Source organism: Nylanderia fulva, unplaced genomic scaffold (genome assembly GCF_048542155.1).
Source record: "Nylanderia fulva isolate GAGA-0341 unplaced genomic scaffold, ASM4854215v1 Scaffold404, whole genome shotgun sequence".
Lineage (NCBI taxonomy): Eukaryota > Metazoa > Arthropoda > Insecta > Hymenoptera > Formicidae > Nylanderia > Nylanderia fulva.
Window position 1 is genome coordinate 45,590 of NW_028190482.1, and position 22,512 is coordinate 68,101.

At 47.8% G+C, this 22,512-nt stretch overlaps 2 protein-coding genes, 1 non-coding gene and 2 pseudogenes across 3 annotated transcripts; all 5 read left to right on the top strand.

Annotated features, from left to right (window-relative positions):
* The first annotated feature begins 3,683 nt into the window (after window positions 1-3,683).
* LOC146721842 (uncharacterized) lies at window positions 3,684-5,505 on the top strand. The gene has a single exon (XM_085486197.1). It carries the CDS (start codon window positions 3,700-3,702, stop codon window positions 5,503-5,505), a length of 1,806 nt encoding a protein of 601 aa, XP_085342323.1. The 5' UTR covers window positions 3,684-3,699.
* A 4,006-nt stretch (window positions 5,506-9,511) lies between these two features.
* Window positions 9,512-10,785, top strand: LOC146721843 (small subunit ribosomal RNA; annotated as a pseudogene).
* An 804-nt stretch (window positions 10,786-11,589) lies between these two features.
* Window positions 11,590-11,744, top strand: LOC114944344 (5.8S ribosomal RNA). Its single transcript, XR_003822162.2, has one exon. It is a non-coding gene; the product is annotated as a 5.8S ribosomal RNA (ribosomal RNA).
* A 1,057-nt stretch (window positions 11,745-12,801) lies between these two features.
* Window positions 12,802-15,135, top strand: LOC146721844 (large subunit ribosomal RNA; annotated as a pseudogene).
* A 5,065-nt stretch (window positions 15,136-20,200) lies between these two features.
* On the top strand, window positions 20,201-22,512 carry LOC146721845 (uncharacterized). The gene is made up of 2 exons (XM_085486198.1): window positions 20,201-20,429; window positions 21,816-22,512. Exons 1-2 carry the CDS (start codon window positions 20,201-20,203, stop codon window positions 22,478-22,480), a joined length of 894 nt encoding a protein of 297 aa, XP_085342324.1. The 3' UTR covers window positions 22,481-22,512.

The following is a 22,512-nucleotide window of genomic DNA, read 5'->3' on the forward strand; positions in this document are numbered from 1 at the left end:
ATAACTCCGATTCAGACGATGAAAGTTCAACTCTCGATAATCACGATTATGCAAATATGTCAAACGCGAATTCAAATTTAGAATACGATTATGTGGATCCAGCAATTTCAGAAACCGTTCCAATTATACCACCCTCTCCTCAAATCCCGAGCAAAGTAAGAATACGAGAAATTAGAGACAATCTACTAAATCAAAAGGATAATCATGTAATTTTCATAAGTTTAGACGGAACTCCTTATGACAAAGGAGCCGAGCTTTATTCTACTGCAAATCTATTACCCGTGTATGAAAATCTTAGTTTCGAAAGAGTTAACGTAAAGAGAATCAAATCAAATAATTTAATATCAATTCCAATAAGAACAAACAATCGACTATTAATAGAACCGCAAACCGTAAAAAATTGCATACGCTCTTTACTAGACTGTGTTATCGAATTACAATTAACTTCCTTCAGCATTAGCAAAACGCACAAATTTGATGACATTCCTTGGTCATACATTGTTAACCAACTAAAGAGATTTTTTCACGATACCCGTATAAACATAACTATTTGCCAAAATCTAGTCGATCATCCTATCCCTACAGAACGCGTAAAATTAATTTCGGAAAATCATGCATCAGCATACGGTGGCCATAAAGGCGTTACAAAAACTTTTAATAGACTTCGACCTCATTATTTTTGGAATACTATGAAACAAGATATTCAAGAATTTATTAGAAAATGTCGCGAATGCCAACTAAAGAAATTAACGCGCGTCAAAACCAAACAACCTATGATTATTACGGATACCCCCGGGACAGCTTTCGACAAAGTTTCACTAGACATAGTAGGGCCATTCCCTATCACAAATAACGGAAATAAATATATTCTAACAATGCAAGATTTATTAACTAAATACTCCATAGCTGTACCATTAAAAGAAGCCACTTCATTAACAATAGCCGACGCTTTCACAAAAGAATTCATTTGTATTTACGGAACTCCTAAAGCTATTCTTACCGATCAAGGTGCAAACTTCCTATCAACTTTAATACGCGTCCTAACAAAGAAATTCAATATCCAACACTTTAAAACTACCGCTTATCACCCCCAATCAAATGGATCGATAGAACGATCACATCATGTATTAGTAGAATATTTAAAGACACAAATCGACAAAGAAGACAATTGGGATGAATATATCAAACTCGCCATGTTCTCTTATAATACAAGCGTTCACGAAGGAACCAAATTCTCGCCATATGAGCTAATATTCGGACGACTGGCCAGATTGCCATCCGCGTATCAACCTATTGAAGAACCTCTAGAGCCTACTTACCAAGAATATATAAACACACTATTCAATAAATTATACGATATTCGCGAAGAAGCGCGACAAAATCTTATTAGAGCTAAAGAGAGAAGCAAATACTATTACGATCAACGTGTAAATCCTCGGCAATTTAAAACAGGAGATTATGTATTCTTATTAAAAGAACCAAAGAAAGGAAAATTCTCAGCACATTACGTAGGACCCTATGAGATAACAGAGATCCTACCTTCCAATAACGCCAAAATCTTAATCAACCACAAACCGCGGATCGTCCATATCGATAAGTTAAAATTAGCACATATAGAACCAGGTTGAAAAAACAACATTCCTAATTTTGGGTTTCAGATGTGTTGGCATCGCCAACCAGTCCATCCAGGACAAACCACGAGTTCTTCACTACACCACATATTCGCCTTCGCACGCTGCGTAAAGGTACACGGATATCGTAACGTAGTCACTAATTCTGCACGTTGTAGAAATTGTTATTCCAGTTTTGATCTAGCTGCACGCTCCTTTTACCAAACACGATATACTCACGCTGTCGTGATTGGATTAGGTTATCCCGAACCACAGTGTTCTGTATGTTCCCAACTCCTAACAATTTCCAAACCAATACAAAATTGCACAATTTGCACTAATTATCTAACGTCTATAGATCGGGAATCACCCTTGAATCACCTCTAGCTGTTTAAGACGTTCCAACAATAAAAAAAATGTCTTCTAATAATCCTTGCGATCACAACGCAACAGCCTCTAATACATATTACGAACATCCTAATATCGTCGAACTCCACACTCTGTTACCGAGATTTCCTCTAATAAAGAAAATGCTAGAATTCTTTCCCAATATACATAGAGCTAGATGCTATAGAAGTACAATTTACGACAACTATTGCCAAGTTTGTCGCATCACGCGAAGAACTCGAACTGCACCTAAAGACATTTACAATTATCACGTCCTTGTCTGCGAAACCGCACCTCCTATTCCATGTCTCAACTGTCGCTATGCCTGTTATAAAATTGAACCTATAACTCACTGTGAAGAATGTTTCTTTACCTATATACAATATGTAGTAAACGTATGGAAACGCAACGATACCATCAGACACTGGGATGGAATCGTGCCTACCATTAATCATTTCCAGCCTACTCTATAAAACTATATATTACTAATTATATTAATTCAGTAGATGTAAGGACGACCACGTCTTATATCTCTCAGATTATTCATGTATAATAACATATGTATTCCTAATTACAGGTTCTCTTTAGCCTAGACGCCAGTAAAGATTATCAAAATCTCAGCACAAAAATCTACAGGTATATTTCGATAATACTACACATGTAAGATTCCCATTTCAGGAAACCGTCCTAACTAAACAGGTTGTTCAGCATGGAACCCTGTGCATTATTCAAAACTTTATTCTTACTACTTTTAGCCATTATTTTTCATCTTTGTATGAGGTATGCTTTACTCAAGTACATCTCATACAAGGCTCACGAAATTGCATGAGACTCATATCCATGCAACATGATAATTAATACAATGCGTATTATATTATTACACTCTGCCATTAACTCGCTCACTGGTAATAACTCGTATTTAACCACTATGAATAGCTTGCGAAAAACCTTAATAAATTTAAAATTATGAAAAATATATACGCTTATACTTGCCGGTTCGGAGAAATCGACTCCGGCCCCACCAGTGAACGAGCTAATCATATTCTATCAAATAGCAAATTTCGAATAAATTCTCTGAATCTTACAAAAGACACGGGCAGAACAAAAACTGCAACCGCGCAACCGATACACATAGATATAAGACGAAATATAATTTATAACATATACACTTGCGCATTAACATGCATTTGTACTTACTATTATACACGCATATATATATGTCCATGTGCGAGTCCGAAAACGAACGACAATATAAATCATGCATAATATATTATTTAATTATTAAAAGTTTCCTCGCACACCGTTCATCGCGCCCAATGCCAGGACTACCTCCGCACGTGCACATGTATATATCTATAGATACGTGCGTATATTCGTGCGCACGTACATGCTAGATAATTTCTTTATATTGTATTTAATTCAGTAAAACTAGTCCGATTGTGCGTTACAGCTTGTCATGATGTTAGGGATTATTCTAATACTCTCCGTTAAAACTTCATTCGCCCTGATTGGATTCGATTGTGGTGGACAGCATCTTAACATCACCGCCGTCTCCCTCTTAGATGTTGGAGAATGCAATCTCCATCATCAAACTCCAAACTCCACGGAGACCTATATACAATTATTACAACTTTCCGAATATAATTATGCAGAGGTTATACAATGCAAACTGGAAATATTTCGCACGATATATCACTGTGACATGCACTCGCACATCTCAGTCGTCTTTAATGGAAAAGCAGATTACGTCCAGGAAACCGGATATTCACAATGTTTGCGAATGTTTCAAGATGGCACAACGTCCTTGGGACCTGCTCACTTAATTAGCGGACTCAAAATCAATCAAACTTCTTATCGTAGCCTTACGTTAGCCGGTGAATTGAAAGCCGACGGAACATGTAAGGGTACGCAATACTCTGACCCTTACGGCACATGGGATAACGTAATTGTCCAAGCAGTTGCGAAAATCTCACTGAAATCATCTTATGTGCCAGTACAACTCGAACATGGAAAAATCAAGCTAAGATCAGGAACCATCTGTACACTGGCCGATAGCTTCTGTTTAGACTCCGATGATGGCTACACCTTTTGGAAACCCGTACCAATGAAATCCTGCAACTTTAACCAATACGATGTTTTATACGAAGGACTAGCGACCAGGATAGCAGGCGACGATTCCCCCATCATCTACAGTCTCACTACACAAGACATCACATTCGCTTTGACCAAGACTAAAGAACAACCATTATGCGGATACACTCTGCTTCGCACGGAACATCCGAAGTTATTTATCCTGGAAACCAAGCAAGGCCAAACCTTTGCCAATAAAGGTACGATTCCCGTGGACAACCTCGATATATTTACTTACATGAATTCTAAATTTGTATATGTCGAAAAACACATACGACATCAGATGACATCATTATATCATAATGTCATGCAACAAAAATGTGAATTGGAAAGACAAGTCATAACTAATGCCTTATCTTTTGCAACTCTCTTGCCTGATGAATTCGCGTACAGTCTTATGAAGTCACCGGGATACATGGCCGTCACCACTGGAGAAGCTGTCCAGATCATAAAATGCATCCCTGTAGAAGTCACCGTACGTCCAACCAAAGAATGCTATAACGAGTTACCCGTAACCGTTAGAAACTCTTCTTACTTCCTCACACCCAAATCAAGAATCGTCACAAAGATCGGAAACGAGCGAGAATGTTCTCAAGAATTACCAACGTTATACCGGATAGAGGACACTTGGGTACAGTTCACGCCAAAAGCACAAGTAAGACAGTTGTCACCTCAACAACTACGACCCATGGCATCTCTTACCTGGAGTTATTTAACACCCGGACCATTAGCTGTCAGTGGAATCTACACCCAGCAAGACATAGAAAAATTAAGAGACCACATCATGTTTCCCGCAGAGAAACCGGCACTACTCAACGCCATTGCACGTGGACTCACCGGACATCCAGTTAACGCCAACTCCGTCTCGCTATACAAACTACTAGACGAAGAATCACTCAATAAAATCGTAGACAACACCGCTGCGAAAATATGGAGAGGATTCATGAGCTTTGGATCAGCCACGGCCGGAGTCGTTGGAATATTTATGATCTTTCGTATTGCTAAATTGGCAATCGATACCATCATTCATGGATACGCGTTACACACCGTATATGGATGTAGTCTACACTTGATAGGAGCACTATGGGACTCTCTAACTAATCTCCTGCTTCACCTCAGCCGCAAGAATATAAACGGAGAAAATAATAAGTTTCCAGAAGATGCCACATCTCTTGCCATCATCTCAGACGTACCCCCTGCATTACCAAAAGAACCACCGGTGATAAGTCAGCCTCAACTTCAAGGTTATAATATGAGACGACCTGAAGAAATGGAATCCACAAATATCACCGTCCCTCAAACGTATAACGACTTGCAACAACATCTCTTTAATCTAGAACAAAACCCTAGATCAACGTCGGGTTTTATTCTTAAATAGGAGGGGAGATGTAACGTCCAGACAAATTCCAAAATTTCAATTTCTTCAATCATTAATTTTTTTACCTATTAGTCATGACAATCTCTAGCTTGCATGAAAGACCGGTATTAACGAATATTTAATCACAAATATAACCACTCGTAGGCTAAGACATGTCTTCTCACAAAAACAATATAAAAACAACATCTATAATACTAACTAAATATGGTATAATATAATATAATATATTTAGTTTAATAAGAAAAATCCTCATTGATTATTTGTGAGAAAACTTAAAATAAGGTTAAGAACGTATATATATATATATATATATATATATATATATCAATCGTATACTTTGACGACACTATATATATTCTCTGGCGATTTCAATGACTGTATAAGACATGTAGTATTCTCTGGCGATCTCAATGACTGCATAAGACATATGGTATTCTCCGGCGATTTCAACGACAGTATAAGACATAATATTCATTTTACTAATATTAAATATATATATTATTCAATAGTATTAAATTTTAAATATGTACACTATATATATATATATATATATATATATATATATATTAACACACAAAATTCTTATACCTGAAATATTTATATATATATATCGCTTATAAAGAAGTATACTAAATAATTAAATAATTATGTATGAAAGCCGCTTTACTATGTGAACTCGGCTTTACTCGCAAAGAAACATCCAGAAGATTCTAGAAGGTTCTAGAACAATAGCGTGATGCAATGCATGATGCAACGCTGAAACACGTTGCAACCTGCAAGGCCCAGTTGCAAGCCGCATAGCGATGAGTCACCAGCCACCTGCAAATCGATTACCAAGAAGAAGATAAGATAAGTCGGAGCGCATAGCCAACAAAGGCATACAGCTATCGCTACCGAGAATAGGATAAGGAAAGTCGGAGCGACCGGCGATGAGTCACCTAGGAACGCCGCTATCTCTACTAAGAAGCCATCTCTCCGGGACTTAACCGTCGCAATCTCTACCAGGAACAGATTGTCTCCGGTACTTCCCCGGCATACCTCTCTTGCCATTGGCTGAGCCACATCACCCGATGGGAGGAAGCGAGCCCCATTTTTGGGTATATAAACCCGGCTCCCGGCACGGAACGGCAGTGAATCCGCCACCAATCACTCAAGAGTAATCCACCGAAAGTCGTCAAGTGAACTCACCATCTATCACTCAAGAGTGATCTCGCCACAGTACTACGGAGCTCTGAAGGCATCGAGACATAGCCGCCATTTCGGACCGAGGTACCGAGGCTCCTCAGCTCTTCAACTCAGAGGGAAGAACACAGTAGCGAAGTGTACCACATCAAGGCACATAAGACATTGTCTAACCTTTTTAAGATTTAAAAGTGAATCCGCCACCAATCACTCAAGAGTGATCCACCGAAAGTCGTCAAGTGAACTCACCATCTATCACTCAAGAGTGATCTCGCCACAGTACTACGGAGCTCTGAAGGCATCGAGACATAGCCGCCATTTCGGACCGAGGTACCGAGGCTCCTCAGCTCTTCAACTCAGAGGGAAGAACACAGTAGCGAAGTGTACCACATCAAGGCACATAAGACATTGTCTAACCTTTTTAAGATTTAAAAGAGAATCCGCCACCAATCACTCAAGAGTGATCCACCGAAAGTCGTCAAGTGAACTCACCATCTATCACTCAAGAGTGATCTCGCCACAGTACTACGGAGCTCTGAAGGCATCGAGACATAGCCGCCATTTCGGACCGAGGTACCGAGGCTCCTCAGCTCTTCAACTCAGAGGGAAGAACACAGTAGCGAAGTGTACCACATCAAGGCACATAAGACATTGTCTAACCTTGTGAGTATTTAAGCCAGTTCACATATCCCTAAATAGTAAAGCGCGACGGACACTCATTATATTTAATCATTATATTTAATTAATTATTTAACCACTGAATTTCGAACTCAATCTTATTTCACATTACGAACTCTGAATTTAATTATTTAACCACTGAATTTCGAACTCAATCTTATTTCACATTACGAACTCTGAATTTGAATACAGACATAAGCCATATATTACTCCGATTTACGATTCGTATCTGCATACGCCTGCGTTACAATCGTCCATATATTCAATATTTTACTCGATACTATTTAACTATATCTAACCGATATCGCATGTCTATTTAACTTGTTGTACTTGCAATATAAATATATTATATATGTATTTTATTGTATTACTGCTCACTTATATATGTATGTAATCCCGTATCCTACTACCTATTAGCGAAGTGAATAACGCTAATTCCTCAGTACACATTAGAATATTATATCCTGTCAGAAGGTAAATTCGCAAATCATCTCAGAGGTGCACGTTCAGTAAAGTGAACGTCGCATTAGCCTAATAAGACCAGGACCTGAGAACCCGGAATAACCGGATGTATACCTACCTCTCTATTCTTTTATGCTTTTAACACCTTGCACTTTCCAATAATTACGAATTACTTTACCACACCGACTGACAGTGATCTTGCATATTGATATTTAAATTTATTTGACAAGTGTACTCCACCTTACCCTATTTGCTACTATTAAAACCATACCCTGTCATAAGGTAAATTCGTTACTACGATTCTGAGATGCACGTTCTGTAAAGTGAACGTCGCATTAACCTTCGGGGACCGGAATCCACGGGCAACCGTACATTTCTTCACCCTTCCCTGCTTACTCTCTCTCTGCTTTACAAACCTAACGAATTACTTTACCAAACCAAATGACAGTGGTCTTAATGATTATTAAAAATAATTAATTCATAATTTACAATTCAATTATTGATGCTTGAAGCTACAAGTATTATTACTCTTAATATAGATATTAATACTTATATTCAAACCTCTATTCCTAACTCCTCTATACCCATTAGAGTTATATCCTGTCAGAAGGTAAATTCGCAAATCATCTCAGAGATGCACGTTCAGTAAAGTGAACGTCGCACTAGCCTATTAAGACCAGGACCTGAGAACCCGGAATAACCGGATGTACACCTATCTCTCTATTCTTTCATGCTTTTAATACCCTGCATTTTCCAATAATTGCGAATTACTTTACCATACCAACTGACAGTGATTTTGATATTCATCGACAATTTATTACTTCAAAGTCTAAGACTTATTTATTTATTAAGAATTATTATTTCAAAGTTTAAGATTTAATTATTAACGATTGAAACATTAAGTATTAATATTCTCAACGCAGATATTAATACTCCTATTCAAATCCTTCCTTTTATCCACGTTATTACCAATCCTCATTTAATACAGGTTTATTACAATATTTATTGACATAAAGTTAATTTATTAACAGGTGAAGGGCTTTCTCGTATAAGATTAACCTTTCATCTCTGTTCGCTCTCATTAACAAGTAAATCACGCTACAAACGTGAGTCATATTCAATTATTTCAAATAATAGAACAATCTATCTTACGATTTATTCATGTAAATTTATTTAACCGTTAGATGGTCTCTCCTTTCCGACGAAGGAATCAGATCGATCGAAACAACCAGCACCTTCACAGACTACGCGAACGTAGATCTCGAAGACCTCTAAATCTAAACGTTCAAATTTATCCAACGCGAATAATCATACAACCTCCCTCTTCAGACACTTATTCGCCAATTAATAATATTCCTCTACACATTGACTATTCTCACCCTCGATTTCCTGAACAGTCTCATTCAGAATCAAATACTTACTTAATAGATCTAAATCATCAATTTTTAACTGACCCTGAATATTACGTCCATGATCAAACTCAACAATTAGCATCTCCGGAATACGATCCATTTTTACAACCCAATTCCAATATTTTCGACGAGGACACTGTGGTACTCGCTCCCGACGACGTCAATAATTTCATCCCAGAAGGAGCACAGAATAATTTTAGTTCCTTTATAAACTATCTTAACCAATCTAACGACTCTGAACAGAAGCTCAATAACATTGTAATACAGTTCCAAACTCATCCTGAACCGAGTCAGGACCAGTAGATTTTGTGTCGACATAAAGGATTTATAAATGAATAAACAATTTTTATACTTGTAAAATATCTTTATTTCTTGACCCGACCCGCAGAATTCCTTCTCCATCCGACTTTCTCAATCGAATCTCAAGCTCTCGGCATCCCAGGGTATAGCCGGCCTAGCAGGTTGCCCTAAAAAAGTAGAGAGCAGCTTCTCGAACGTTTACCGAGGTAGACGCAAGAGAAGACCGACTTGTGCATAAAGTGATTTACCGTAAGGTGAATTGCCGGACGTAACAGTAAACAGGAATTTACGGAGTCTCGCACCAATTACTCTCATACACGCTATCTCACTCACTTCCGCAACGCTCTCATTCTCTCCCTCATTCATTAATCAAGAACGAAAGTTAGAGGTTCGAAGGCGATCAGATACCGCCCTAGTTCTAACCATAAACGATGCTAGCTAGCGATCCGCCGAAGTTCCTCCGATGACTCGGCGGGCAGCTTCCGGGAAACCAAAGCTTTTGGGTTCCGGGGGAAGTATGGTTGCAAAGCTGAAACTTAAAGGAATTGACGGAAGGGCACCACCAGGAGCGGAGCCTGCGGCTTAATTTGACTCAACACGGGAAACCTCACCAGCCCCAGACACCGGAAGGATTGACAGATTGATAGTTCTTTCTTGATTCGGTGGGTGATGGTGCATGGCCGTTCTTAGTTGGTGGAGCGATTTGTCTGGTTAATTCCGATAACGAACGAGACTCTAGCCTGCTAAATAGGCGTACCTTATGGTATCGCGAAGGCCCCCGGCTTCGGCTGGCGGGTTTTTACTACCAACGTACAAACAAATCTTCTTAGAGGGACAGGCGGCTTCTAGCCGCACGAGATTGAGCAATAACAGGTCTGTGATGCCCTTAGATGTTCTGGGCCGCACGCGCGCTACACTGAAGGAATCAGCGTGTGTTCCCTGGCCGAAAGGCCCGGGTAACCCGCTGAACCTCCTTCGTGCTAGACATTGGGACTTGCAATTGTTCCCCACGAACGAGGAATTCCCAGTAAGCGCGAGTCATAAGCTCGCGTTGATTACGTCCCTGCCCTTTGTACACACCGCCCGTCGCTACTACCGATTGAATGATTTAGTGAGGTCTTCGGACTGGTGCGCGGCAATGTCTCGGCATTGCCGATGTTGCCGGGAAGATGACCAAACTTGATCATTTAGAGGAAGTAAAAGTCGTAACAAGGTTTCCGTAGGTGAACCTGCGGAAGGATCATTAACGTTCCGGAGGTCCTGCTCTGCGTCGAGAGTCCTCTCTTTTGGGAGAGACGCGCGCTCGCAGCAGTCGGCGACTGAATGGACGCGCTGAAAAGGCGCTCTCAGAGAAAAAGAAAATAACGGATTTGACGGAATTTGTTGTTGTGTTTTGATATAACGACGGACGCCGTCGCGCCTCTCTGACCGAAAGTAGTCGGCAAGCAGAGCAGCGCGCCCGGCGGTGTTCGACGACGATTCGGAGCGAGACGCTTCGCGATCACGCTCGTGTGTGTGCCATTCTCCGGATACACACACACACACAGAGCGTCGATTCGGCGTTGAGCGCGAACCGGTGGTAACCTATGCCCGCGCACGCGTGTGTGCAGCACCCACGACGTTCGTCGACGCGCGCCCTCCCCGTTGTCGCGGGGCAGCGGTCAGCGTGCCGAGAACACACGGTGTGCGACCGCGAGTGCCGAGCGAGAGGACCCCCATATATTATTATAATATATATATATAACACAGAGAAGGGATCGATGATATTTCGACCAATCTGTCAACTGTGTCGGTCCGACGGTTTCTTCAAAGAGCTTCCGCCCAGCTCTCCCGTTGCGGGAGAGACGCTCCGAACGAGAAACACACAACTCTATCTTTGTGCCGTAGCCTTCCCTGGCGGGAGGCGGCGGTCCGCGCGCGTCCCCGGACGCGCGCGGACAGGCTGATCGAAGAGCCACCACGATTATTCTCTCTCTCTCGTCCGAGAGAAGAGACCACGATGGTTGAACGAGAAGCGCGTTTCTTCGCGAACGCAAAAATTTCGAACGATTACCCTGAACGGTGGATCACTTGGCTCGTGGGTCGATGAAGAACGCAGCTAATTGCGCGTCAACTTGTGAACTGCAGGACACATGAATATCGACATTTCGAACGCACATTGCGGTCCACGGATACAATTCCCGGACCACGCCTGGCTGAGGGTCGTTTTAGTACCCCTAAACTGCTTGCGTCCGAAAAGCGCGCACGGCCACGACGCGAGGCGACCAGAGAATGGCGCGCGCGTCGCCTGTGCCCTGTACAACGCTTACAATGGGCGTACGAGCAATCGTTGGACGTTCGCCCGAGGTGTCTGTGCCGCGCCGACCGGCCGCGGTGCAAATCCTGGCGTCGTCTGAAATGACACACCGAAATAATAATAATGAGGAGGAGAAGCGCACAAGCGTGTAAAACGTTGGCGAACGCGCGCCCAGAGAATGCTGCGCGAATTAAGAGGGGGAGCGTGTTTGTGTATCCAAGTCGTGTGTGTACGCGAGAGCCGAGGAGAAATGGGATGAGAGTAAGAGCGCGCGCGAAGGGAGCAACAAACGGCCAAAAAAAGGGTCAGGACGGTAAATGGCACCGCTTTCCCTAGAGCGGCGCGTGCGTCGTTAGTCTCCCGAAAGTAGGTAGCGCTTGTCTCACCGTGTCTCCTCTCCGTACATCACACAGACTGACCGGACTGCTCTCGCACTCTGTGCCGCGTCTCTCGGTGCGATAGCGCTCGCGCGTCTTATGCCGAGGCGCCCTTGCCCGCACACATAACGGTATTACGGAGAAATATACGGCGCGTCGTCGTCCGGCGGAGAGAGCATTCGTAATCCTTTACCTCTTTACGGAGAAGGGTTTTGAATCGCGAGCCGACCGCGTGTCCGAGTCCACGAAATTTTCGTAAAGCGAAAAAAGGGGACCGGCGCGCCGCGTCGTGTACTCGTCGAATCGATTCCGCCCGAATTTCGTATATAAAAGAGAAGAGGGAGCCGAGAATCTCGAACCCCGCGATATATCGTCTCCATTACCACCAACGAGTGTGTGTGCGGTTAGCGCCCCGGCAATTTGCCTTCTCGCGTATTTCGTGTGCTGCCGCTGCTGCTCTCTCGTTCGACGCTCTCTCTCTCTCCCTCTTATAATATATATTATAGAGGAGAGACGACGATGAGCGACGCGGAGGAGGCAAACGGCTACGAAAACTCACTATGCGACGACCTCAGAGCAGGCGAGATTACCCGCTGAATTTAAGCATATTATTAAGCGGAGGAAAAGAAACTAACCAGGATTTCCTTAGTAGCGGCGAGCGAAACAGGAAAGAGCCCAGCACCGAATCCCGCGGTTCCGCCGCAGGGAAATGTGGTGTTTGGGAGGATCCGCTTATCCCGAGGTGCCGCGTCGCGTCCAAGTCATCTTGAATGGGGCCACTTACCCGTAGAGGGTGCCAGGCCCGTAGCGACCGGTGCGCGCCTCGGGAGGATCTCTCCTTAGAGTCGGGTTGCTTGAGAGTGCAGCTCTAAGTGGGTGGTAAACTCCATCTAAGGCTAAATACGACCACGAGACCGATAGCGAACAAGTACCGTGAGGGAAAGTTGAAAAGAACTTTGAAGAGAGAGTTCAAGAGTATGTGAAAACCGTTCAGGGGTAAACCTAAGAAACCCAAAAGATCGAACGGAGAGATTCATCGTCAGCGGCGCTGGCTTCGCGTCGGTCGGCGATGTCCCGCGGAGTCCTTGCGGCTCGCGCGCGGGCACGCTACCGTGCGCCGATGTCCGGCGCTCGTCGTCGTGCACTTCTCCCTAAGTAGAACGTCGCGACCCGCTGGGTGTCGGTCTACGGCCCGGGTGCGGTGTCTGTCGCGTCGCCGGTAAAACGGCACGCGACAAACCCTCGGTCGCCCGGCCGGCTGCTCGGCGGTACGCGCAAGGTATCAGGCCGCACTATTCACGGTGCGTCGAGACCTGTCGCAAGCGCGCGCCACAGTACTCGGAGGTTACGGACTTCGCGCCGTCCCCGGTCCTGGCCCGCTGTTGGTTACAGTACGGTACACCTTCGACAGGCCTGCGAACGTCTCCCGCGGTCTCGCGGGAGACCGATACCAGTCGGCGACGCTACTGCTTTGGGTACTCTTAGGACCCGTCTTGAAACACGGACCAAGGAGTCTAACATGTACGCGAGTCATTGGGACTTGTCGCGAGACCTAAAGGCGTAATGAAAGTGAAGGTCGGCCCTGGCCGTCGACCTAGGGAGGATGGGCCGCGTCGCGATGCGGCCTCGCACTCCCGGGGCGTCTCGTTCTCATCGCGAGAAGAGGCGCACCCAGAGCGTACACGTTGGGACCCGAAAGATGGTGAACTATGCCTGGTCAGGACGAAGTCAGGGGAAACCCTGATGGAGGTCCGTAGCGATTCTGACGTGCAAATCGATCGTCGGAACTGGGTATAGGGGCGAAAGACTAATCGAACCATCTAGTAGCTGGTTCCCTCCGAAGTTTCCCTCAGGATAGCTGGCACTCGGCCGTTCCGCACGGAACGCGCGCGAGTCTCATCTGGTAAAGCGAATGATTAGAGGCCTTGGGGCCGAAACGACCTCAACCTATTCTCAAACTTTAAATGGGTGAGATCTCTGGCTTTCTTGAATTATGAAGCCACGAGCATCTTCGGATCAGAGTGCCAAGTGGGCCATTTTTGGTAAGCAGAACTGGCGCTGTGGGATGAACCAAACGCAGAGTTAAGGCGCCCAACTCGACGCTCATGGGACACCATGAAAGGCGTTGGTTGCTTAAGACAGCAGGACGGTGGCCATGGAAGTCGGAATCCGCTAAGGAGTGTGTAACAACTCACCTGCCGAAGCAACTAGCCCTGAAAATGGATGGCGCTGAAGCGTCGAGCCTATACTCTGCCGTCAGCGGCAAGTGGGGCGGCAACCGGGAGCGGGCGTTAGTCTTCTCTCGCGTCGTCACGAAGCCCTGACGAGTAGGAGGGTCGCGACGGTGAGCGCAGAAGGGTCTGGGCGCGAGCCTGCCTGGAGCCGCCGTCGGTGCAGATCTTGGTGGTAGTAGCAAATACTCCAGCGAGGCCCTGGAGGACTGACGTGGAGAAGGGTTTCGTGTGAACAGCCGTTGCACACGAGTCAGTCGATCCTAAGCCCTAGGAGAAATCCTATGTCAATGACGGCGTACAATATACTCGAGTGTCGAGAAATAATAATAAATATTATACGAAAGACACACGCCCGTCGGGCGAAAGGGAATCCGGTTCCTATTCCGGAACCCGGCAGCGGAACCGCATACAATTCGGGCCCTCGTAAGAGTGTTCGTCGGGGTAACCCAAAATGACCTGGAGACGCCGTCGGGAGATCCGGGAAGAGTTTTCTTTTCTGTATAAGCGTTCGAGTTCCCTGGAAACCTCTAGCAGGGAGATAGGGGTTGGAACGCGAAGAGCACCGCAGTTGCGGCGGTGTCCGGATCTTCCCCTCGGACCTTGAAAATCCAGGAGAGGGCCACGTGGAGGTGTCGCGCCGGTTCGTACCCATATCCGCAGCAGGTCTCCAAGGTAAAGAGCCTCTAGTCGATAGAATAATGTAGGTAAGGGAAGTCGGCAAATTGGATCCGTAACTTCGGAATAAGGATTGGCTCTGAGGAGCGGGGCGTGTCGGGCTTGGTCGGGAAGCGGGTCTGGCTGACGTGCCGGGCCTGGGCGAGGTGAACGGTCGGCGTTCTCGCGCCGGTCCCGGGATCCGAGCTCGGTCCCGTGCCTTGGCCTCCCGCGGATCTTCCTTGCTGCGAGGCTTCCGTGGCGGCGCGAGCCGTCGTGGTCGTCCTCTTCGGCCGCCATTCAACGCTCAGCTCAGAACTGGCACGGACTAGGGGAATCCGACTGTCTAATTTGTGACGACCCGTTTTGTCGTCACTAGAAGCCGCGCAAGCACGAGGCCGACCGTCCGCCCGCGCTCATATAAACGGCCCCTGTCGGGGCCACCACACATCGAACACGTGGGAATTTGCCTTTTCGCCCCACCCGACCGGACCGCCCCACTCCAAGTTAGTTGGAGGGGGCTGACCGACGGGTATATAAAGCGGCGCAGCCGAGACTTCGACACCAGTCCCGTCCTGGTCTCTTGAGCGTACTCAAGGACCACTCCTCACCTCCGAACATCACCCCGGCCGACGAGCGTTCTCGTCGGGTAGGCCGAGCGTCCTCGGTCACCGGATCCTCTCCGAACAGCACCCCGGTCGACGAGCGTTCTCGTCGGGCAGGCCGAGCATTCTCGGTCTCCGGATCCTCTCCGAACATCACCCCGGTCGACGAGCGTTCTCGTCGGGCAGGCCGAGCGTCCTCGGTCACCGGATCCTCTCCGAACATCACCCCGGCCGACGAGCGTTCTCGTCGGGTAGGCCGAGCGTCCTCGGTCACCGGATCCTCTCCGAACAGCACCCCGGTCGACGAGCGTTCTCGTCGGGCAGGCCGAGCATTCTCGGTCTCCGGATCCTCGCCGAACATCACCCCGGCCGACGAGCGTTCTCGTCGGGCAGGCCGAGCGTCCTCGGTCACCGGATCCTCTCCGAACAGCACCCCGGTCGACGAGCGTTCTCGTCGGGCAGGCCGAGCGTCCTCGGTCACCGGATCCTCTCCGAACAACACCCCGGTCGACGAGCGTTCTCGTCGGGCAGGCCGAGCATTCTCGGTCTCCGGATCCTCTCCAAACATCACCCCGGTCGACGAGCGTTCTCGTCGGGTAGGCCGAGCGTCCTCGGTCACCGGATCCTCTCCGAACATCACCCCGGCCGACGAGCGTTCTCGTCGGGTAGGCCGAGCGTCCTCGGTCACCGGATCCTCTCCGAACAGCACCCCGGTCGACGAGCGTTCTCGTCGGGCAGGCCGAGCATTCTCGGTCTCCGGATCCTCGCCGAACATCACCCCGGCCGACGAGCGTTCTCGTCGGGCAGGCCGAGCGTCCTCGGTCACCGGATCCTCTCCGAACAGCACCCCGGTCGACGAGCGTTCTCGTCGGGCAGGCCGAGCGTCCTCGGTCACCGGATCCTCTCCGAACAACACCCCGGTCGACGAGCGTTCTCGTCGGGCAGGCCGAGCATTCTCGGTCTCCGGATCCTCTCCGAACATCACCCCGGTCGACGAGCGTTCTCGTCGGGTAGGCCGAGCGTCCTCGGTCACCGGATCCTCTCCGAACAGCACCCCGGTCGACGAGCGTTCTCGTCGGGCAGGCCGAGCATTCTCGGTCTCCGGATCCTCTCCGAACATCGCCCCGGTCGACGAGCGTTCTCGTCGGGCAGGCCGAGTTTCCTCGGTCACCGGATCCTCCGAGAGCCACCGACATCTTGCGGAGCTCGCCCTTCTCAGGGCGCCCGAATCCAAGGCGGTTTACGGAGCTCGCCCTTTTTAGGGCGCTCGTATCCACGCCGCGTTGGGTAAATTTCGTCCGCCACGCTACTATCTTAGTTATAAGTCGTGTCCGCGTCCGTATGATTTGGTCGCGTTTCGTCCGTCGCGTTATTATTTGTAAACCTTTAGTTATAAGTCGTGCCCGCGTCCGTATGATTTGGTCGCGTTTCGTCCGTCGCGTTATCATTTGTAAACCTTAGTTATAAGACGTGTCCGCGTCCGTATGATTTGGTCGCGTTTCGTCCGTCGCGTTATTATTTGTAAACCTTTAGTTATAAGTCGTGCCCGCGTCCGTATGATTTGGTCGCGTTTCGTCCGTCGCGTTATCATTTGTAAACCTTAGTTATAAGACGTGTCCGCGTCCGTATGATTTGGTCGCGTTTCGTCCGTCGCGTTATCATTTGTAAACCTTAGTTCCAAGGCGTGTCCATGTCCGTATGACTTGGTCACGCTTCGTCCGTTGCATTCCTTGTATTCCTTAGTTATAAATCGTGTCCGCGTCCGTATTAGTTGGTCGCGGTCCGCACTTCCTGCGATTCTCCTCTGTACGCGTAGACTAGATAATAAGCCAACTCTTGCAGGGCGGCTTCAATAAACTCTGTTTTTACCAGAACGATTGGCGTGGTTATTGCGAACCTGAGTCTCCCCCCTCTTCCCGAATCCTGGCACCGACGAGCCGATCCGTGGCGTCGGGAAAGGAGCCCCGTTACAAATTAAAGCAAAGCATTGCGATGGCCCTCGCGGGTGTTGACGCAATGTGATTTCTGCCCAGTGCTCTGAATGTCAACGTGAAGAAATTCAAGCAAGCGCGGGTAAACGGCGGGAGTAACTATGACTCTTTTAAGGACTCCGTCCGGGCGACCGGCGGATCCATGTGCCATCCCCACCTCCTCGTGGTGAGAGTCGGGCAACGCTGGCGAAAATTTCGACCGGCGGCCAACGGGGCTCTGGCTTGGCGGGGCGCTTGCGCCTCGCTTGGGTTCGTGGGGTTGCCAGCCCCTCGAGCCGACATACGACAGGCATTTCAAAGGAAAAAGGATATTCTCTCCGGCGGCAGCCTCGGGCCGCCGGTCCTGTCGTGCATTCGTCCTCCTCTCCTGAACCCAGCCCTGGTCCTTCGCGACAGCCTCCCGCTGCGGCTCGTCGTCGACAACCGCCCTCGGCTGTCCCTGCCCCTGAGTCCCCGCATGCCTTGCCGTACCCGTGCCCTCATTGCAATCGCGCGTTCAGCACCAAGAACGGACTCGGTCTTCATCGCCGTCGGGCGCACGAGGCCATATACAACGAGGAAATTAACGTCGAGAGGGTGAAGCGCCAGTGGAGCGCTGAAGAACAGCGCATGATGGCGAGGGAAGAGGCCTTGGCGGTTTATCGAGGCGTTCGGTTTATCAACCAACATCTGCTCACCGTTGTTTCGAACCGCTCCCTTGATGCTATCAAGGGTATGCGGAAAAACGGTGGGTACCGACGCCTTGTTGCCGCCGCTCTGGAGGATCTGTCCGCCACGTCGGGAGATAGTTCTTTTCTTTCCGCTGGTGGATCCAGTCCTTCGGCCTCCCCTCAAGCGTCAGCCATCTCTCCGCGTGGGTCACCAGGCTCGCCTCCGCTTTCACCATCTTCTCCCGGCTGGGGCGATGCGTATGGCACATTTGCCGGCGCTATTCGAGCATTAGTCCCAGTCGTGGAAGCCATCCAGGGATGGAGTTCCCGCGTCCTGACTCAGATTGGGTTAGGAGTGCTGGAGGAGCCAGCGGAGTGTTGATGCCGTCGGCCCGTGGATCACTGGCGTATTCCCTCCGACTGTTTCTCGTTTGCGACCGCCTATGCGTCGCTTTGCTGCCAATCCGGGCAAGAAAGCGCGACGACGGGCGGAGTATGCGCGCGTGCAGCGCCTCTTCCGCTCGAACATGTCGCGTGTGGCCAAGGAGATCTTGGATGGGGCCGACCATGCAAGCGTGGTTCCGGATGTGCAGCGTATGTCTGCGCATTGGGGCCCGTTTGTTGCGCAGGCTTCCGTGCCTGTCGCTCCGGCTCCGCGAGTTCCATCAAAGCGTGAGCTGGGTGGCACGTGGGCACCGATCTCCTGCGAGGAGGTGGCAGCCATCAACTTGCCCCTCAACTCGGCTCCCGGATTGGACGGCATTAGCGTACGCTTATGGAGAGCGATGCCAGCGTCCATCAAAGCTCTCCTCTTCAACATCGTGCTGCATTGCGGAGGATTCCCAGTATCCATGCTGGTGAGTCGGACGGTGTTCATACCCAAGAGGGGTGAGTGTGCTCTTCCGGGCGATTTCCGTCCGATCTCCATTACCTCCGTGGCTGTGAGGCATCTGCATAAAATCTTGGCCCAGAGGCTTCGCGAGTCCAAGCTTGTAGATCTTCGGCAGCGCTGTTTCGACGATGGGTGCGGCGAAAATGTCGCCGTCCTTGCGTCCTTGCTAATGGACGCCAGGTCCCGTCGTCGAGAACTACACGTTGCTTCGCTGGACTTCGCGAAGGCCTTTGATAGTGTCAGCCATGGGGCGATCACTAATTCCTTGGCTGGCTTGGGCTTGCCTCACGGCCTTATCGATTATATCGGGCGCATTTATGCGAACAGCAGCACGGTGTTTGAAGTGCGCGGTGTCAGGTCAGAGCTCTCTAAAGCGGGCAGAGGCGTCAAGCAGGGGGATCCACTGTCACCGATGCTATTTTGCCTGGTGGTGAATGAGATCATGAGATCGATACCTGCCGACGTCGGATACCAGCTGGGAGAGCATCGTATAAACAGCATCGCTTATGCTGATGATGTTCTCCTATTCGCTGCCACCAAGTGGGGTCTTCAGACCGGCGTACATGGGAATAAAGATAGCCCATATAAATGCGCAAAGATCGCGAGCAGCAGCAGTAAACCTGGAACTAATATTTAACGAACAAAACTTTGACATCCTCTGTATACAGGAACCTTACTCTTATAAGGGGAGAGTAAGAGGATATTCTGCGCCGGGCTTAAGGATCATTCAACCTGACAAAAAAGACGCATGGGTCGCCGCGGTGGTAAGAGAAGGAAAAATGGACGTCTTCCAAAACACAAGTATGGAAAACGAACATATCATGTGCTTCCAGGCTTGCGCGGGACAGGAACAGCTTTACATTATTAACATGTATTGCCAATTCTCTTTAGAAATAAAACCGTTCTTAGATGACCTAGACAATATCCTACAAAAACTCTCTGGGTGCAATATTATAGTAACCATGGACGCAAATGCCAGGTCGGACTGGTGGTTCTCCGACACCACAGACGAGAGAGGGAAGGAGCTGGAAGAATTCATCCTGTCGCACAACCTCTGCATAATGAATAAGCCAAATAACCCTAATACGTATTCGACGGAAAGGGGACAGCCGAATATAGACGTTACACTCGTCAGCGAAGGTCTGGCCAGTAAACTAAGAAACTGGAAGGTGGACACAGCGTGCACCACAAGTGATGCAGCGCTTTTCCAAACGAGTTCCCGGGCCGCAAAATTGATAGCCGGGAATATGAAGCTCGACCGGAAGTGCGTTTATCGCACGATTTAATACACCTGTGCCTATTTTCGTTGACATCCGTTGCAATCTCTAGACATTACTGAGCAAAGCGCGAGTCCGCGCAGCTATAAATAGGCGGACGTAGGAGGTCAAATCGGGAGTGAGAAAATGAAATTCGTGCAACAACCTCTGACGATACGAGTGATGAATTACGACGACAGAGTACGCTGCAGCGTGAACAAAGGTGTGCGCAAACACGGTACGATGCAACCGACAACTATACGCGCGATCGTTTGCGGCCCCTCAAACTGCGGTAAAACCAACGTGTTGATAAGCCTGCTGGAAAGTCCGCACGGTGTGCGTTTCGAGAACGTGTACGTGTACTCTAAATCGCTGCAACAGCCGAAATATCGCTATTTGGAAGATTTATTGACGCCGATTGACGAAATCGGCTACTTTACATTCTCCAATAACAGTGACGTCATTCCACCGAGCGAGGCTTATCCAAATTCAATTTTTGTCTTTGATGACGTGGCATGCGACAAGCAAGATACGATAAGAGAGTACTTCTCAATGGGGCGCCACTCGAACATCGACTGCTTCTATCTCTGTCAGACATACGCGAGAATACCGAAACATCTTATACGCGACAACGCGAACCTGCTAATCCTCTTTAAACAGGACGCCACCAATTTGAAGCACGTGTACAACGATCACGTGAATACCGACATGTCGTATGAGGATTTCAGTAATTTATGTCGTACATGTTGGCAACAAAAGTATGGATTTCTAGTGATAGACAAGGACAGCTCGCTTTCGAACGGGCGATACAGAAAAGGATTTAACGAGTTCGCGATACCGCAGAGCCCTTAGTCGTCGCCAACAATCCTCCCGGTCGAGAGAAACTCTAGAGAGAGTGCTGCCGACATGGTTGATGATACTCGCGAGCGTGAAAAGGTTGCCAAAAAGATTGCGAAGACGGCCGAATCGATCCGCAAGAAACACCGCGCTCCGATGACCGGAAAGATCGATGATGATATCGCCGTCAAGACTCAATTTAAACCTATTATCGAGCCGCTAAAAAAGATTGTCGACAACGCGACAATTTCGATGAAAAACGAGCCTAACACCGACGACGACGACGACGGTGTGAAGATCGAGACACGGTATGAGGGGGAAAGACCGAAAAAGAGAAAACATAAAACCATCAAGCGATATAAAGAGGAGGAGGAGGAGACATTGAAAAAGAGAAAATATGATATTTCGAAGCCATTGGACGCTTCATTGCCGACAACATCTACACCGAAAAACGCACAACCTGTGATACCCAAAACACTCGTAGACGAAAATGTTTTCGGAACCACGCGTAACCCGCCCGAAATATCCCTTCGACACTGGTTAAGATCGTCGGAAGGTCGACAAATGATGCGAAAGGATTGGGGGCCATTAGGACAAAAGTATATGGACGCTCTCCTCGGTGCTGATGAGAAGAAAGAAATTGATAATGTATACGGAGTCTACTTCGGCGAAAATGAAATGCGCATTGAAAACAAGCGATTCGCGATTGACAAAGATGACAATATAATCATAGGCGACACGCGGTATATTGGAACGCCCGGATTGTACGAGTTGATCTTCAAGAAAAGACCTGATTACCAGGAGGATGATTTGCAAAAATACAAACATATATTATTGGCGACAAATGCGCATAAACGCAATTTTGATGTGCAAGGCCGTGTAAAGAGTAGCAAGGGGGACAAGTACAAATATATAATCGCACCGTTGACGCGGGTGGAATCGGACGACTCAAAATCTGGCATAGGAATGCCTCGCGCTATGACGTTAACCAACAATAAGATTGATTACGTGCACTGGGACGACCCCAACGAGCTAGTGGATCGCCTACGATTGCTCGATGCTTCGCACCAAGCTGGCAACAACGCGCATGACAACGAGATCTTGTCGATTATCGAGGAACTGCGGGAAGCGGGCATTATTATAAATTAAACAAGGTTCCCGACAATCTATTCAGTTCATCG

Excerpts from the sequence above, each read along its gene's own strand:
- LOC146721845 (XM_085486198.1), top strand. The coding sequence starts at position 20,201 with ATGGACGCAAATGCCAGGTCGGACTGGTGGTTCTCCGACACCACAGAC. Across the intron at positions 20,430-21,815 it reads GGACACAGCGTGCACCACAA|ACGAAAATGTTTTCGGAACC; the intron begins GTGATGCAGCGC and ends AAACACTCGTAG.
- LOC146721842 (XM_085486197.1), top strand. The coding sequence starts at position 3,700 with ATGCACTCGCACATCTCAGTCGTCTTTAATGGAAAAGCAGATTACGTC.